The sequence below is a fragment of the Zalophus californianus genome, chromosome 8, assembly GCF_009762305.2.
Source record: "Zalophus californianus isolate mZalCal1 chromosome 8, mZalCal1.pri.v2, whole genome shotgun sequence".
NCBI classification, from domain to species: Eukaryota; Metazoa; Chordata; class Mammalia; order Carnivora; family Otariidae; genus Zalophus; species Zalophus californianus.
Window position 1 is genome coordinate 100,932,003 of NC_045602.1, and position 18,781 is coordinate 100,950,783.

The following is an 18,781-nucleotide window of genomic DNA, read 5'->3' on the forward strand; positions in this document are numbered from 1 at the left end:
GCCTGCACTTTGCATTTAGTGGCTAGATTTTATTCATTGTCTTAATTTGAATGATAAGTGAACTATATCATGAATTATCCTGAATATAAACCCTTGCTTGTTTTAAATCTAAGTAGGTTATGTCTTGAAGTATGGAATGGAACTAGTGATTAATTTTTACTAACTCTAAATGTCTCCTACACTTCTTTAAGGCTTTGGAAAGTTTTTGGTTATGTTTGGGAAGTTGTGGTTTTACAGTGAATAATCTCTCTCCTTGGTTTCATAGGCAATTGAAAAGCTACAGGCTGGTGCTCTTGCGACAGATGCAGTGACTGCAGCTCTGGTGGAACTCGAGGTATTTCTTTTCTATGTTTTATTTAAAATATTTGTGAGTTTATGTTCATTATTCTTAAATGACATGAAAGTGTTGAGTTAGTTAATCATCAATTATATGACCAATGTTTCCCAACTGTATTAAGGTTATGAAGAAACCTGTGATATATTATTAGGTTGTTTTCACTGGGGACGTCTCTGAATAACATAAAAGTTGATTAAATCCCTCTTCCCCACCCCTTTTTGTGAGTTTCATGAATACAAAAGTTATTGGTGTTTGGATACCCACATTTTCTTATGTTTAATAGGAAAATTCCTGAAGTTAACTCCCCTTCCTCAAAAGTAATACATGTTCTCTTGTTTAGGAAACAAAAAATTACAGCTGTCTAGAAGTGTCTAAAGAAGAAGGGGAAGTTTCCTCATAAACCTATCAATTAGATTTGTATCCTGAAGCCATGCTGTGTGAAGTGTGTCTTGTCCAGTGTGATTATTAAGTTGGTTTCCAGTTAACTGAAGACATTGAGGAATTCAGTGGGGAGGCTCTAAAGGTCACTATACTTTTGTACTCTATATTGAGGGACTGAAACTTTGAGGATGAATTTGTCCTGGAGATTATTGAGGCCTTCGGAAGAGTGACTTTTGTTGTTCAAACTTAGAGAAGATAGATTTGTGTCAGTCTGTTTAGAGGATTATAGTGAACAAATAGTTTTCTGGTTGAGAAGATTGCTTGGGGAATCAAGATATGAAGATAAACCAGTGATGAGTTTGAGGTAGGAGGTGGATGGAGTGGGTCTTCCCAAGTTGACTGGATTGTGGCCCTTTGGTTTAGGCTCTCATATCAGAGTACCTACCCAGTTAGGCCAGGCCTTGCTTTTCCCTATGAAAATTGCTCAGGAGTTGACCAGAAGCCCTGGCCGTGTTTTCTGTATATTCCCCTACTTAGTTGTGGAGCTATGCTTTAGATCATGCTTTGTAGATTTTAATCTCTCCTGTTAATGCCTTCAGATGGGTCCAAGTGTAGTCGAGGAAGGTGAACATTTATGATGGGTACAAGTTCTTTTGTAGTTTGGTTCCTGAGACATCTGACTTCGGATATATGGTCCCCTCCTGTTTGTGACTGATACATCTTACACCAGCTCTACCAGTCCTTAGCCCTGGGCACCTCACAGATTCTCCTTTACTCAGTTTTTTCATTTATAATGTGGGGGTAATTCCTATTTCATAGAGTTCTGAAGATTGAGTTTTAACATATGACAAGCACTTAGGTCATTGTGTTACACATAGTAAGCACCCCTGAGAAGTTAGTAATTATTACTGTTATGAAGTACTTTGGAATGATATATATGAGCTGAATATTTATGGTGACTATGAATGACATGTTTTTACAATGCCAGGAAAAGATTAACTATATAGTGTGGATGAAAGGAGAAAAGTGCTGCAAGAAAGAAGATTGATGTACTTACCAGCAGATCTTACCTTTACTCAAAACACACAAGGAAAGCTTCATCTAACTTAATTAAATTGTTAATTGCAAATTACTCTCCTTTGTGCATAAGAGGATGTCCTGAGGTTATCGGTGGTGCATGGATGGAGTCAGTGTGGGTCCAGGGAAAGAAAAAGAAGGTTAATGAGTAGCTGGGAGATAATACTGTAATGGCAACTATGAATATAAAATTGAGTAAAATTAAGTTTTTCTTTTCTTTTCATTTTAGAATAACTTTAATTTTCTCAAGTCATACTTCTATCATGTTGAATATTTTACTACATTTTTCTCCAATGATCAATCAACCATACTTTGAGTTTACTTATTTATGCTTAAAAATGATTAAAAATACATTCTGGAATAGTAAGTTACTTACAAGTAAGTGAGCTTTATACTTTTGAATGATGACCTCTGTTTTTTAAGAGTGTGGATATGAAGTTCTTTTTTAAACAAACTTGTTCTATTATTTTTTTACTGGACTCTGCTATATAGATAATGGGAGCATGAGATACACCTGAGTGAGTTTAGTGTACTTCTCCCTCTCACCCCCATTGTTAAATTTGGAGAAGTTCAATTAATTATCTTTAAGAATTCACTTTTATGTGGAATCTTTGAAATATGTTAGTAGTTTAATGGCTAATAAGACTAGCTGGAAGAGTTTTCCTAAATCTTAAGAATTATGTTGGAAGTCATGCTTATACTGCCCCCTGCAGTTTTGGTTGCTTTGATTCACCACCTTTAAACAAGGTGAGGTTTTCAAGAGTTCAGTTGGAGTATTGTAATAGTTTAGGTCAATGGAATGATATAAGGAAATCAGATTCTAATATTTTATGTACTTAGAAAAATATAAGTAACAATATTGAGTCCTTTCAGCTTACTGAAAAGGCCCAGGGAGTTTTGATTTATAATGTGTTATGTTTAATTTGAGAGTACCTACTTTTCTTTGGTTTTGACCAATATATTCAATAAAGCTAAGTCTTGTCCTAATTGCTGAAATCATACCTTTTTTTTTTTTTTTTGACTTTGGGATGTACTTTTTTTGAGTAAAAAAAAACCCCTTATTTTTTAAACTTAGGCAGAATCCTTGAACACTTTATTAACTGTGGGCTGAAATGACTGAAATGGTTTAATGGTCCTTACTGGCTAGAGGGGGTATCTAGCCTTGTATTTAAAAAAAAAAAATGAGAATTTGCACTTACCCAAATAGGCAAAAGTACACTGATTTCAACTCCATGCCATAGGGGAGGAAGAGACAAGAAAAGAATAAGAAAAGAAAAAGAAATTTATATGTATAGACACAAGCACACTTATGCAGGTCACCTAGACACATCATTTTTGAGCTTTTCTTGGAAACCGATCACCTTGTGTAGTTTCATTATCCCTGTTTACCACTACAGACAGTGGTGTCATCCTAAGACTACCACTTCTGGACACTAGAGGGGTGTTTCATTTAAAGAAGTGGGGAGGTGAGTGCCTAAGTTCCTGCCTGTTAAACTGACCAGCTCTCTCTTCAGGGTTTTGGGAGGGAAGGTGGCCACTCCATTTGAGGCGTGCTCTGCAGTATGAAAATGAAAATGATATGACACCAAAATGCATTTTATTTATCCTCAAAATGTGAGGAGGGAAATGGAAAGGCCAGTTTATAGATCATATTTAATTTATTGTTAAACTGATTTGGTCCCATTGTTTCACTTAGCTATTGATAGCTTTTTTGAGATTGTCCTTACAACTGATGGGTAAGTGACTTCTATCCATTGGATAGTACAGTTCTAATCTCACTCATAGTGGAGAAGAGGTGTTGTGAAACATCTGATCTTCCTATCTGGGGCTATTCATCTGGAAGACAGTTGTTTTCATGGCTGCTTTTGGAATAGTTTTGGTTCAGGTAGTGGCAGTGGATTGTAAACTCTAGACCATAATTTTGTGCATTTCACATGGGATAGCTTATGATATGAATTTCTTCTTTGAGGAAATTGGCTATAGATCTGGATGAGTTATGATACAACTGTTAATGTAGAAAATGTGTCACAGATTCCGATGGGAAACAAGCTACTTGTAAAATACTGAAGCTCCCTTTGCACACCGATGTTTTTCTGAAAAACATCTAGTGAGACCTTTCTAATAAGGAATTCCTTTCTGATAAGGAATCGGAGGTGAAATGTGAATGACACACTTTTGAGGTTATTTGTAGTCTTGCATGAGAAAACTGATGAATCTGGCTGAGAGTTTGAATATCTTGGTGTAGGCTTTGAGAGATTTTGGTCAATTCATTTTGAAAACTAGTTATTTTGGTAAGTAGAATACTGTGCATTAAAAATAGTGGTAGATATATCTTTGAAATTTCATATAGTGAAAGGCAGCTTGCACAGGCTCCTTTGTTAAAAATGTTTTGTTGAGTTTATATTATTCTAAGTGGACCCTGCAGCTCTTATGCTGACTTGATTTGATTCATCCTTCAAGGCTCTCTGTGATCAGGGAAGATGGTAAGTCATGGTTGAAATTAGTTTATTGTCGAAATGCTTTAACATTTAAAGAACAGATTATATCGGGCACACATTTTTATATCTGTCTGCTAAGCAGTCTGTTGTCTCTGGGTCTCTATATAATCCAATGTAATGCTTGCTTATAAACTCTAGGAAAGTTCTTTAAGAAGTAACTTCTTATAGATGGCTGATAGTTTGGGGTGTGAGAGAAAAAAATATTTGCATTATTGCATATTTCTATTATATATAATATCGTCACACATTTGTCTGTCTCTATATCCTCTTACACCCAGAGCCAGCCCTGCATGCATTTCTTTAAAGCAGGGATCTCCAGAATGTCATCACTGTTTTTGTTTTTTTTTTTTAAGATTTTATTTGAGAGAGAGAGTGTACACAAGCAAGGGGAGAGGCAGAGAGAGAGAGGGAGAAGCAGACTCCCTGCTGAGCTGGGAACCTGATGTGGGGCTCGATCCCAGGATCTGGAGATCATGACCTGAGCTGAAGGCAGATGCTTAACCATCTGGGCCACTCAGGTGCCCCTCCAGAATGTCATCACTGTTGACTAGTCTGTTGTTGGTGCCCCCATCCAGGTCTCTGTGCAGCTGCAGGATTAGGCCACACCCCCTTCTCTTGGGCTGGAATTGTCAATGTGCCACAGGGAGGGAGAGAGAGAGAGCACCTAAGGCCTGCCAGTCCTTGAAATGCTTAGTGGTCATGGAGATGGTATGGATTGCTCCTGGCATATGGGTATATTTAGGATGGAAGGGAACTTTGGGAAAGGCTGATATGCCCCACTTTCTCTTAACAAAACCTGTTCGCAAGTTTGCTTGTGGAGTTTCTTTGTTAGTAGACACTTAACCACATCCTGCCCCCTACCCTACTTCAGTGTTTTATTTTTGTTGTTGTTGAATAAAAAAAGAGGGGCATTTGTTTTATGGCATTTCTGTGTATTTGGGAGGTTAGAAAAGTATGTAAATAAACAAGCATCTCCATTTTTCTGAACATTTTCTGTTTTGCAGAAATCATCTTTTCATAAGCAGAGGGTAGCTGAGTATTTCGGTGGTTCCTTGCTTCCTCCTCCCCTCCCACAAGGGGCTGAACGCATTGGAAAGACAGCTTGATGCATTTAGCTCACATATATACAAGTGCCCATTAACCATAATATGACTGATGAGTCTAATTTTAGACCTAACACTCTTGAAAGTCATTTTTCTCTTCATATGATAATATCTTTTATTCTCTATAATATGGGGAGGACCTGTTTTTATGTATTTGAAGCAAGGAGTTTTACCTTTTATCCCTTGTAGTACTTAACCTGTTTTCATTGCATGAAATTTGAGTTTTGTCTTTAGATGCTCTTTTTCCTTTTTTTTTTCAACTTGGTATCATTGATTATTTCAGTCAGAGACCCCATTTTGCCTGTTTGTTTAGCATTATTTCCAGTGGTGCTTCAGTATTTCTGTGTATTCCAGCTGTTTATAGAGTCTTTATGTTTCTCTGCATTTTTTTTTTTTTTGTTTTATTTTTTGAGGTGTACATACACAGTTACACTTCATGGAGTTGCATCCAGCCAAGTATCCATGTTCTTCTTGTGAAGAGGCAGAGAAAATCACCTCTCCCAAGAATTTCCACCTTCTGACCAAGGGAAATGTGTCCTGAAGAGCTGTACGCAGATGGGAGGCAACTTGTTTGCTTGTTCTGCTGCTAGAGCATTGATTTAATTAGAAGACAGGCTGTGGGTGGCCATGTGCAGACAAAGAAGCACCAGACATGTCGAGCCCAGTTAGCCTGGGACAGTAAAAGTAAGTTACACTCTTTTTAAAACATTTTTGAGTACTGATGCTGATTCTTGCCTTTAGTACTAAGGGGCAACTTGTAACTTACTGTTTGTGTTTACACAGTAGGTACATCTGTTCTTTTTCTAGGGCCCTAGAAATTAAATGTGCTTTCTAGCACAAAGTACCTGCTTAATGGAACAGCAGTGATTTTTTTCCTTTAAATTTTTTTAGAATAAAAAGAAAACTGAATCAATTATTACAGTCTGATTTAATTTTACACTGTATCAAAGCTGTGTATTAGTTTTTGATCAAGTCAAAACACTGAAGTACAGAGCTTGTTATGTTTTACTTTGTACTGATGGGAACACGAAACATTTTTTTCTAGCCATTTCTTGATAAGATATGTGGAACTTATCAAATGTATTCATCTTGGCCAAATCTAGTAGAAGATATAGTCCAAGAGTAGACTTAGCAGTTCCTGAGGAGCTGTAGTTTTATATGTGAACCCTCATTTTGCTCTTGGAATTGTTATTCTCCAAGAACATACTACATTTTGGAATTCAGTTTTGAGCTACTTAAAGCTACATTTGGTAGTATGATGGAATTGGTGGTAGTCTGTGCTTTGGTTATGTGGAAGCAACTTAGACTTATGAATTGAGTCATGTATTAGTAGAGATATTAGATTCATTAGCCCTTAGATTTGTAGCATTATGATTATTGAATTGTGTGTGTGCATTTGGGGATCAGTTTTATAATTGAACATCTTTTTTTTTTTCCTTTTTGTAATTTCTGGGCTAAGAAGCTTTTTCTGTGTTGAGCAAAATCACAGGCTGATATCATGAAGGTTAGTCCGAAAGACTGCCCTCTGATTTTAAATTTTTGCCCATTTTCCCAGACCCAGGCCTTTATTTAGAATCTGGGAAGGAATGAGGAAGAGACTTAAGTTACATGATTTTTAGGAATCCCATCAAGATCACATCCTAATTCCTGCTCTAAAGCAGGACAAAATATTGCTTCAGTTTTCTTTTATTCATATTCTCTCTCTCTTTGTCTGTCTTTCTCTAGTTTTTATGTGTGTAGTAGGCTTTACTTAAATGTTAGAAGAATGCAGGATTGCATCTCACTGTAGCAGAGCAAGCAACTTAAAAATGAAATCTAGGCATCCCAGTTGATGAAAGTTCTTTGGTCATTCCCACTGCCAGGGAGTTGTTACTGGTTGTCATTCTCACTTAGGGTCTAGCCTCCTGCATGGTACACACATTTCTTGGCCGTTCATGACATGCTTATACTATAACATAGGGTATCAACAATGTTAACACTTGTTAGGCTTCTTAGAAAATCCGTGGTGAGGAGCTTATTTATGTTTTCTTCTCTTGGAGTATGAGCAGATGTTAACATTTTCTAGTGTGTTGAAGTCTTTTTAATAAAAAAGAAGCATTATAAGTTACTACTTATAAGTTAGTAATGCCCCTTTCTGCCCTCCAGTTCTGACCATGTCCTCACCTCACATTTGATAGAAGGATGGTTTTAAGTTATTGTGATCCCGTGGTCTGTTAGGTTCTTTTTGAGTGATATTTCCATATTATTGTCAACATGATTAAAAGGTGTAATTATTTAGGTTGAAGGGACATGTAAGTGGATTCCAAATTTAGCTCTACTAGAGAAACAGCTACATTTGTCTTTTCTATTGTAGCTCATGTGGAAAGGACAATTTCAGGTACTGTGTGTGCTAACCTCTTCCTGGACATTGTAAAGAATCCAACTAAAACAAAGTTTAAAACTATTTCAGATGTACAAGTGTATGGGAGCCAATATTTTATTTTAGAGATTTGTGTTACATTTGACAAGTAACTCTTTGTACTGCAATTCTTTGGCTTTCAATAAAAAAAACAAACAGGAAAATAAACTGCTGTGATGTCCTTTTTCTGCTTAATTATGTTATATATTTATTTGCAAATTAGGCAGATTAATAATAGAAAGGAGGTGAGTACAGAGGTACAGTGCTTTTTTATTAAAAATATTTTTTGGTAATAAATTAGAAAAAAATATGCTTCCATTTTTTGACAGAATATTGTATGCCAGATCAACAAATGCTCTAATGAACAAGTATCAACATTTGTTGCATTTATTCTGACATTTCTAGAAGAGTGTGGATGTTTCATGAGGATCATAAAAAGTCTTAGTTTCTAATACAAGTGCTGTTTTATGTGAGGGTTCCCCCCCCAACATAAAATATGTTGTCTTTTGTGTTATTGAATAGTGAAAAAAAATGAACTGTTCCAGATACTAAAACTGGGTATTGGATGCAACATATTTGACTCAAATGTTCACAGGGTGTGATGCAAACAAATGTTCTCTCAACTTACATCCAGGATAGCTAAAATATTACTTTAACACATGTTAAAAGTAGAGCACTGTAACCATTTGGCTAGATATAATTCCGGGCTGTCTAAGTTGAGTAATTTCCTCAGGCATTCCAACTTTGATCAACCACAGCAGGAACTTTTAGCATGTCTGTAGAGCAGCCAGTGCGTCTGTAAATGTGTCCTGAGGTAGAGAGAAAAGAGAATGCCAGCAAAAGAAAGAATACTCACTGTCGTTAAGGAGCAGTTACAGAATGAAAATGGAAAAGTTTTTTGTTTCCCTAAGAACTCCTTTTAGATCATTGAGTCTCTGATGTCTATGTATGCCCTGTGGTTCTGTATTAATGAATGAAAGATATTTCATATGGGCCTAGTAAAAATGCTTTCTGGCTAACTGCTGCTGAAACTTACTGGTTAGAGTCCATTAATTCTTTTTTTTTTTCCTGTAGAGTCCATTAATTCTTAAACTTTCCAGTCTTTATTAATGTAATGTTAATCGGCTAGAAAACCTAACAGAAAGTAGTGTGTTATCAGTCAAGTGTGTCTTGATTGTTTTTAATTGGCTAGTATTTGTGTGAAAGTATTCTCACATACCCTGTTTTAGGGAATAATTCTAAGAACAGGCAGCAACTACAGAAATAATTTCATATACCTTTGTTTTCAACACGTGGGTGAAAATAGGTTTCTGGGTTTTATTTTCAGTGACCTGAAAATGAATTTGCAAATACACGTTTCTATACATAAACATTAACTAAGACTATTTATAATGGTAAATTGCCTTGTGCCTTGTTGGGAGCTACATGTTTCCCATATTTTTGGACACAACATGCTCTTATCACATGGATATCACTTGCCTAGATATCTTTTTTTTTTTTTTCTTTTTGGGTTTCCTTTTTTTAATTTTAAGTTCAATTAATTAAAAATATAGTGTATTATTAGTTTCAGAGGTAGAGTTCAGTGATTTATCAGTTGCATATAACACCCAGTGCTCATTTCATCACGTGCCCTCCTTCATGCCCACCACCCAGTTACCCCATCATCTTTTAAGGAATTAACAACTACTTGCCTACTGGATATAAAATTGAATGTTCTGTTTAGCTTCTTTCTGTCCTTGTTTTCTGTAATCCCATGATAATGAATACCATGACCTCTAATTAGCTCCAGTTGTGAAAGTTCTGCTTTTTAGGTCAATATTGTATCAGACATTAGGATGAATCCATAATCTTGTAATTTCCATGTGGCAGATCTCTCTGATTGTCCACATTTTTCAGTTACTCAAAACAAGGTTAACACAGTTAAATAAAATAAACTAGTAGTAAAAAAAAAGAAAGTCTTATAGTTTTACCTTCTTTCATAGTGTTTTTTTTTCATAACTGGACAAAAGGCAATGTAATTGGTAGATTTACAGCTTTTAAGCCCATCCCCTATATCATGAAAGAGGTGCAGAGAAATGGTTATTGAGGAAGTGGCTGAGAGTGGGTAGGGGAAGGACAAAGCTTGGATAAGCTAATTGTGATTTCATAGGCAAGGTACTTGAGTGGATTTCTGAGTTGGTTACCTTGTTACTGTTTCTTTGTTGACCCAAGAATTTTTCTGTAAATATTGTTCATCTGAACGCTATAATTTCTTCAAATTTAATACTTGTTTGAGTTCATGTGCCTGTTGCCTTGATCTTGAAATCACTACAGTTCACACTGAGATGAGAGTCAACTTTTATAAAACTGTGGGATCTGGTATCTAATTTATAGATAGACTCTTACTATCCTTTAATTATTTTACCTGATTCTCTTTGTCATTTTTTACATATTACCTAAATATTGATACCACGCCCCCCGCCATGTAACTGTAAATTTATGTGTTTGTGTGTGTGTTTTGTTTTTTGAGTTTTTCTGCTCCAAACTACTAGCCCCAAAGAGAGTATCATGTTTTATCATTTTGATAATGGCAGTTCACCATTAGATAAAGTTGTAGATGTAGTTGACTAATAGTGATCAAGATATGCTTGAGAAAAATACCATGATTCATCATTCTTCTTGTGGATTCTAGGGAGAGAGCTTATCTGACTTATTTGTACAAACAAATTCCAGTCGTCATAATCAGAAGATATGTGGCATTTCTGACCACTAACCTGGCTCTTCTTAGTAAAGTGTGCTGACACATGGTAGTTAGACTACAGGGCAGGTTAGATGGCTTACTTCTATATTTATTCTTCTTGTTTAAATAGCAAGAAGGAAGAATATTCAGTATTTTAAGTATTCAACTAAGCACGAGAATGAGACCATGATTTGTTGTTTGGACTGGCATTTGTATCAAAGAGCGCCTTTGCCTGAAATCTGTACTGTATATTCAGTTTTCACTGAAGACTTAGCAAAGCTCAGATTTTGCATCAGAAACTTGATACCTTATTAACTCTTGGGCCAGTGGTTGCAGAAGAGACAGTTCACAGATGTGTGTTGATTGGCCCATAGACTAGTTCTTAAAAATTGGAATTTGTTGCCAACATTTAAAAATTAGGAGACTCAAAAATCTGGATTTCAAACTTCTCTTGAAAAAATGAGACCTGGCCACATGGAGCATGCATTCTCTCAGTCCACTAGGGCTGAATGACAGCTGTCAGTTTTGACTGTAGGAGGCTTTGTAATTCCGATTGTATTTCAGTTCAGGGTAAAGCTGAAAATAAGGCTTGGACAGATACACCAACTTTTGTCTTGTTGGAAGGGCTGAGAAAGTGAATTGATAGCTTAACAGGGATTTCTACCAAAAGTAAGAGTAAAACTGGAATGAGCCTTGATTTAATTTTTTGCAATTGGAATTGGACTGAAATAGTAACTTATTTTGAAAATGAACTTCAAATCAAACTAAAGACTTTTCAAAAAAATTTCCCACTGAAGCAGTTTGAACCAGAACCAAAGTATCTCCCTCCAAAGAGTTTAGAGCTGGAGCTAAAGCAGACCAAAATACTGTATGACCCAACTAAGCTTGAACTAAATTGTTCCTTTATTTACTTCTTGTCTCAGGAGTAAAATATTATTTTCAGTGTTTGTGGCAAAGAATGTACCAGGAATGACCATAAGTACAAGCATATTGCACTGATTTCAAAACTTTGTCTTGCTAAGCTAATTTAGCTTCCAACATCATTTATCTTATCTTGATCTCACTACTTTGTAATGGAAAACATACTTAGAGAAGTTGTTGATTTGCACATAATATTTGTGGCTGCATCTGTGATGATTACCCAGAAAGCTTTGTATGTCCTTTTCAGTAATTCTCTCATTTTATTAATCTTTTTCCATTTCATCTAATTTTTCATCAGTAAAAGTTGAATCTTGGCTCCCAAAGTGGTTAGCTTTTGTAGCCTCTCATAGTTCATTTGTGCTTTCTTGCTTTCTACCTCTTCCATGCTGTTGCTGATAGATGCCTTTATTTTTTAAATTTTAAAAAAGGTTTTATTTATTTGAAAGAGGGAGTGAGAGAGAGAGAGAGCACGAGTGGAGGGCAGGGGCAGAGGGAGAGGGAGAAGCAGACTCCCCACCGAGCAGAGAGCCAGATGCGGGGCTCGATCCTGGGACCCTGAGATCATAACCTGAGCCAAAGGCAGATGCTTAACTGACTGAGCCACCCAGGCACCCCTATTGCTGATAGATGCCTTTAAAAGCCTCCTCTAGATGGGGTTCACAGAGATAGTGAAGTTAAACAGCTTATGGAGTTCATTTAGGTTGGAGTTTCTCAAGGTGAGGGTTGTGGTCCACCTGAATTAGAATTACTTAAGATAGCTCGTTAAAAAGAATGAAGATTCCCTGTCTTCACCTCAGATGACCTAAATCAGAATCTTTGGGAATGGGAATCTGGAAATTCTATTTTCTGATTCTTTTTAAAGAACATTTTAAGATAATTGTAGATTCATTTGCAGTTGTAGGAAATAATACAGAGAGATTACTTGTATCCTTTACCCCACAATGGTAATAGTTTAAAAAAATTGCAGTTAATCTTTTATTTTCGAAAGTATACCTTATAGTTTCAAAACTTTTTAACGAAATATAGTGTACACATAGAAAAATATGCACATTTATTGTAAGGGATAGCTCCTTGAATTTTTCAGAGTGAATGTAGCCCCATAGAACTAGCACCCAGTTAAGGAAACACATTTACAGCCCTCCAGAAGGCTACTTACACCCCCTTCAGTCACTCTGGGGTAAAGCCTGGTCTGAAATGGAATCATGCTGTATGTTAGTCTTTTGTGTTTGCTTTTTTCGGTGGTTAATTGAGGTGAAATTCATAGAGCACAAAATCACTCATTTTAAAGTAATTCAGTGGCATTCAAACATTCAAATATTGTACCACTACCACCCTCTGTCTTGTTCCAGAAACATTTTTATCTCCCCAAAGGGAATCCTGTACTTTATAAGCAGTTGCTTTCTATTCCCTCCTTTCCTAGCCTCACAGCAACCACCAGTCTGCTTTCTGTCTCTATGGATTTACCTGTACTGGATCTTTCATATAAATGGAATCATACAATATATGATCTTTTGTGTCTGACTTCTTTCACTTAGCATAATGTTTTTAAGGTTCATTCATATTTTTTTTTTTAATTTTTTATTGTTATGTTAATCACCATATATTACATCATTAGTTTTTGGTGCAGTGTTCCATGATTCATTGTTTGTTCATAACACCCAGTGCTCCATGCAGAACGTGCCCTCCTCAATGCCCATCACCAGGCTAACCCATCCCCCCACCCCCCTCCCCTCTAGAACCCTCAGTTTGTTTTTCAGAGTCCATCATCTCTCATGGTTCGTCTCCCCCTCTGACATACTCCCCTTTTCTTCCTCTCCTGTTATCTTCTTCTTTTTCTTTTTTCTCAAAATATGTTGCATTATTTGTTTCAGAAGTACAGATCTGTGATTCAACAGTCTTGCACAATTCACAGCGCTCACCGTAGCACATACCCTCCCCAATATCTATCACCCAGCCACCCCATCCCTCCCACCCCCAACCACTCCAGTAACACTCAGTTTCTTTCCTGAGATTAAGAATTCCTCATATCAGTGAGGTCATATGATACATGTCTTTCTCTGATTGACTTATTTCACTCAGCATAACACCCTCCAGTTCCATCCACGTCGTTGCAAATGGCAAGATCTCATTCCTTTTGATGGCTGCATAATATTCCATTGTGTATATATACCACATCTTCTTTATCCATTCGTCTGTCGATGGGCATCTTGGCTCTTTCCACAGTTTGGCTATGGTGGACATTGCTGCTATAAACATTGGGGTACACGTACCCCTTCGGGTCCCTACATTTGTATCTTTGTGGTAAATACCCAGTAGTGCAATTGCTGGATCGAACGGTAGCTCTAATTTCAACTGTTTGAGGAACCTCCATACTGTTTTCCAGAGGGGTTGCACCAGCTTGCATTCCCACCAACAGTGTAGGAGGGTTCCCCTTTCTCCACATCCCCGCCAACATCTGTTGTTCCCTGACTTGTTAATTTTAGCCATTCTGACGGGTGTGAGGTGGTATCTCATTGAGGTTTTGATTTGGATTTCCCTGATGCCAAGCGATGTTGAGCACTTTTTCATGTGCCTGTTGGCCATTTGGATGTCTTCTTTGGAGAAATGTCTGTTCATGTCTTCTGCCCATTTCTTGATTGGATTATTTGTTCTTTGGGTGTTGAGTTTGATAAGTTCTTTATAGATTTTGGATACTAGCCCTTTATCTGATATGTCATTTGCAAATATTTTCTCCCATTCTGTCGGTTGTCTTTTGGTTTTGTGGACTGTTTCTTTTGCTGTGCAGAAGCTTTTTATCTTGATGAAATCCCAATAGTTCATTTTTGCCCTGGCTTCCCGTGCCTTTGGCGATGTTTCTAGGAAGAAGTTGCTGCGGCTAAGGTCGAAAAGGTTGCTACCTGTGTTCTCCTTTAGGATTTGGATGGACTCCTGTCTCACGTTTAGGAACAGAATTGAGAGCCCAGAAATGGACCCTCAACTCTATGGTCAACTTATTTTTGACAAAGCAGGAAAGAATGTCCAATGGCAAAAAGACAGTCTCTTCAACAAATGGTGTTGGGAAAATTGGACAGCCACATGCAGAAGAATGAAACTGGACCATTTCCTTACACCACACACAAAAATAGACTCCAAATGGTTGAAAGACCTAAAGGTTCATTCATATTGTAGCATGTGTCAGAACTTCATTTCTTTTGTAGAGCATTATTCAACATTGTTCATGATTATGCCACAATTTATCCCTTCATCTATTGATAGACATCTAAGTCGTTTCTGTTTTCACAATTGTGAAAAGTGTTGCTGTGAACATTCCTGTACAAGTATTTGAGTACCAAATCGTGAAGTCATACTGACTGCGTGTTTAACTTTTTGTGGAATCACCAAACTGTTTCCACAGCAGCTAACCCATTTCATATTACTAGTAGCAATGTATAGTTTCTCCCAGCAGCACTTGTTCTTTTTCATCTTTGTGACTTTAGCCATCCTCATAGGTATGAAGTGGTACCTCACTGTGCTTATGATTTTTATTTCTCTAATGATTAATGATGTTGAACATCTTTTCATGTGCCTGTTGACCATTCATCTATCTTCTTCAGAGAAGTGTCTATTGAAGTCTATTCATTCAAGTCCTTTGGCCATTTTTGAATTGGGTTGTTTTTTGGTTATTAGGAGTTCTTAATATGTTCTAGATACTATACTACTATTGCAAGTCTGAAGTTATGTCAAAATAAACACTGGTGGCTCCCTGCTAGGCGGGGAGCCTGCTTCTCCCTCTGCCTCTGCCTCTCTCTCTCTCTCTCTCTCTCTGACTCTCATGAATTAAAATCAATCAATCAATCAATCAATAAATAAACAAACACTTGAAAAGAAAAATAAGTTGTAACTACCCCTGTAGTTTTCTTGTCTCCTCATTATAACCCTCTGACCATACCCAGCACCCCATCTCCTGGCCTGTTTCATTTTTCTCCATCATGTTTACTGCTATGTAATATGCCAACTAATTTATTTAATGTGTTATTGTCTTTCTCCTGTAGCTAGAATGGGAGCTGCATGTGGGAAGGATATTTTTCTGTTTTGCTGTATCCCCACAGTTTACATCACAGATTTACAAACTATGGCCTGAAAGCCAAATCTGGACTGCTGCTTGTTTTTGAATGGTCTGCAAGCTCAAAATGGTTTTTACTTTTTTAAATGATTGGACAACAAGTCAAAAGAAGAATAATGTTTCATGACATCAGAAAATTATATGAAATTTAAATTTCCGTGTTTATAAATGAAGTTTTATCGGAACAAAGCCATGCTTATTCCTTTTTGTATTTTCTCTGGCTGCTTTCATGCTACAAAGGCAGAATTGAGTAGTTGTGGAATTGCCTGTGTGGCCCACAAAGCCTGAACTATATAATATATCTGGCGCTTTACGGAAAAGATTTGCCTGGCACATAGGTGTCCAATAAATATTTGTTGAATGAATGAAACTTAACCTATACCACCACCACAGAGGAATCTAAATTGGAAATCTTCCAGTAATCCAGTTCTTGAAAGTTTGACCTTAATTAGCTGCAAAACAAACAAACAAAAAATCCCCAAATGATTTTTTGGTAATACTTTTTCAATGGTCTCTGTTCATCCTGTCAATAATGAGAATTAATGATAAAATACCAGGAATTTGTAATTCTTAGGATAGTGTCAGCTAGGCTAGGTGTACTGCACAGGTTTTACCAGTATTAGTTTGAAAAAGACTGTAACAACATGGGGTATACATCCTGTTTTTATTACTCTGTTTAAGAAAAAGTCAACAAATAGTTTGTTTTAGAAGCTGTTTGTTTTTTCCCTCTTTCTCATCAGCTTTAGATTAATAAAGCTACCTGCTTGTTAATGAAAGCTATAATTAAAATAATTCTGATATCTTAGCATACTTAATTTGAGTAAGAAACTATATTATCACATAATTTCATTCTATATTTTATTCTTCTAATGATGTGTTTGTTGATTTGCACTAGAATAACAAGGTATGAATACTAACATATTAGTAATTTTCTGTAAATGTCCAACTTCTTAAAGGAAGATTAGAAATTGGACAAACATAAATCATTTTATATAAAAATGATTTTATAATGTGCCAGTCTGGTTTTTGTAAGGCATTTGAAAACTAAATTGTTTGCATCTGTAAGAGCTGTTAATAGAGGTCTCATAATAGATCCCCAGAGGTACAGTATACCCTATAGCCTTGCAAACAGTTCTTATTTTATTTTATGCTTTCAGCAAAGGACATTAAATGGGTAATACAGGTTGTAGTTTATAGTGAAAGAGTAATGCTTTGCAGATCTTTGCCTTGGCTTGGTGTTTCCAAATTTTGTTAATAGGGTTTACATGTCATGATGGGGAAGTAGCTCCTACATCTTGGCCTTCCCACCCTCTCTTTGTTGGGTCAAGCAGTCAGAGGGATCTTAATTTGTAAAACTTTTGTCTCCTCTGAAAGTTATGGGCCCTTGAGTGGCTCAGTTAGTTAAGTGGCTGCCTTCAGCTCAGGTCATGATCCCAGCGTCCTGGGATCGAGTGCTGCATCAGGCTCCTTGCTCAGCGGAGAGCCTGCTTCTCCCTCTCCCTCTGCTTGCCGCTCCCCCTGCTTGTGCTCTCTCTCTCTCACTCTCTCTCTGTGTCAAATAAATAAAAAATATAAAAAAAAACTCAGTTTAAAAAAGTTATGAGTAAACAAAAATATTTTGCTTTTGAAATTTCATCTTTTAGAAGCTGAAAATGCTTGCTTGAGTTTATTTCATTTCTCTTGTTTTAATTGTGAAAAGATTGGATTCTTAATACTCTGTTACATTATTCTGGCATTTCTCTGTAAGTGTAACTTGTAAGAATCAATAAGCATCAGCTTAAGAGGTTATAGTTCACAATGATCAACTATTCAATTTGTATCGAGTTGTAGTTAGCTCCTGTTCATTCATTCTACAAATATTTATTCAGTACCTACTAAGTGCCAAACATACGTTAGACATCAGGATACAACACCCAAAAAGACAAATTACTGTACTATGGGCTTAACATTCTATGGAGAGAATTAGACAAACAAAAAGTACATATAATGTCAGGTAGTGAAAGTGCCATAAAGAAGCGTAAGATAGGGCTGCCTGGGTGGCTCAGTCGTTAAGCTAGTCTGCCTTTGGCTCAGGTCATGATCTCAGGGTCCTGGGATCAAGCCCCATATCGGGCTCCCTGCTCTGCGGAAAGCCTAGTTCTCCCTCTCCCACTCCCCCTGCTTGTGTTCCTTCTCTCACTGTCTCTCTCTGTCAAATAAATAAATAAAATCTTAAAAAAAACATAAGATAGTAAGAGGAAAAAGAAAGGTTGGGAAAGTTGGCGAAATGCTAATAACTCAGTTAAGGGGACAGCCCTCTGATACCATTTGAGCAGAGACCTAAATGAAATGGAGGAGAAACCCATGTGAAGATGTTGGGGAAGGGAGTTTTTGATTAGAGGGAAAAGTACTCTATTATCTGTTCTTATTCCACTTTATTCTTCTTCATAACACATCACTATAGGACATCAGCTATTTATACACATGTGTATATATGTGTTTCTGCACACACATGTGCACAGTCTTTTTTTTTTAAGATTTTATTTATTTATTTGACATAGTGAGAGAGAGCACAAGCAGGAAGAGCAGCAGAGGGAGAAGCAGATTCCCTGCTGAGCAAGGAGCCTGATGCGGGACTCGATCCCAGGACCCTGGGATCATGACCTGAGCCGAAGGCAGACGCTTAACCACCTGAGCCACCCAGGCGTCCCACACACAGTCTTTATTTATTGGCTTTTTCTCCTACTAGAGCCACTCACTAAACTCAGCATTTCAAAGGAGTAAATGAACAAATGTAAAAGCCCTGAGGTGGGAATGTTCTCTCTGTGCTCATGGAATTGCAGGGAAGTCACTGTGGCTGGTACATAGGATATGTGAGGGAGGAAGGGGCCAGGTCATGTTGGGCCTCGTAAACCTTGGAAATTAGGACTTTAGATTTTATTCTAAGTATTATGGGAAACCATTGTAAGTTTTTGAACATGAGAATAACAGGGTCTGACAGATTTTAGGATTGTTTGCTACTGATTGGGCATAATGATTTCTAGTTGTACAAAATGATTCAGGTCAGAAAACAACAAATGACCATTTAAAAAACTTAGGTATTTTTTTTATAAGGGGAAAGTTAGTATATTGGTGATTGGTTTATATCAAGTGAGAAGTACACTTTTTTGTCAGTTTTAACAAAGTATAATATACAACAAAATTAGCCAATTTTAAGTGTATAATTTGATGTTATGACAAATGTATACAATCATGTAACCACCAAT

General features: G+C 36.8%; 1 protein-coding gene across 10 annotated transcripts in view; it reads left to right on the forward strand.

Annotated features, from left to right (window-relative positions):
• Window positions 1-18,781, forward strand: part of TASP1 (taspase 1) — a 295,328-nt gene that overhangs the window by 14,549 nt on the left and 261,998 nt on the right. For 7 of the 10 annotated variants that reach the window (XR_003524673.2, XM_027622321.2, XM_027622326.2 and 4 more), the window contains one exon: window positions 266-334. Coding sequence is in view for 6 of the 10 variants with exons in the window: in XM_027622321.2 (XP_027478122.1) it covers window positions 266-334 (69 nt within the window). In the remaining 4 variants the exon portion in view is untranslated. Of the gene's footprint in view, window positions 1-265; window positions 335-677; window positions 2,174-3,322; window positions 4,279-5,809; window positions 6,081-18,781 lie in introns of those variants that run through there. The other 3 variants (XM_027622329.2, XM_027622330.2, XM_027622327.2) reach the window with 3 other exon arrangements.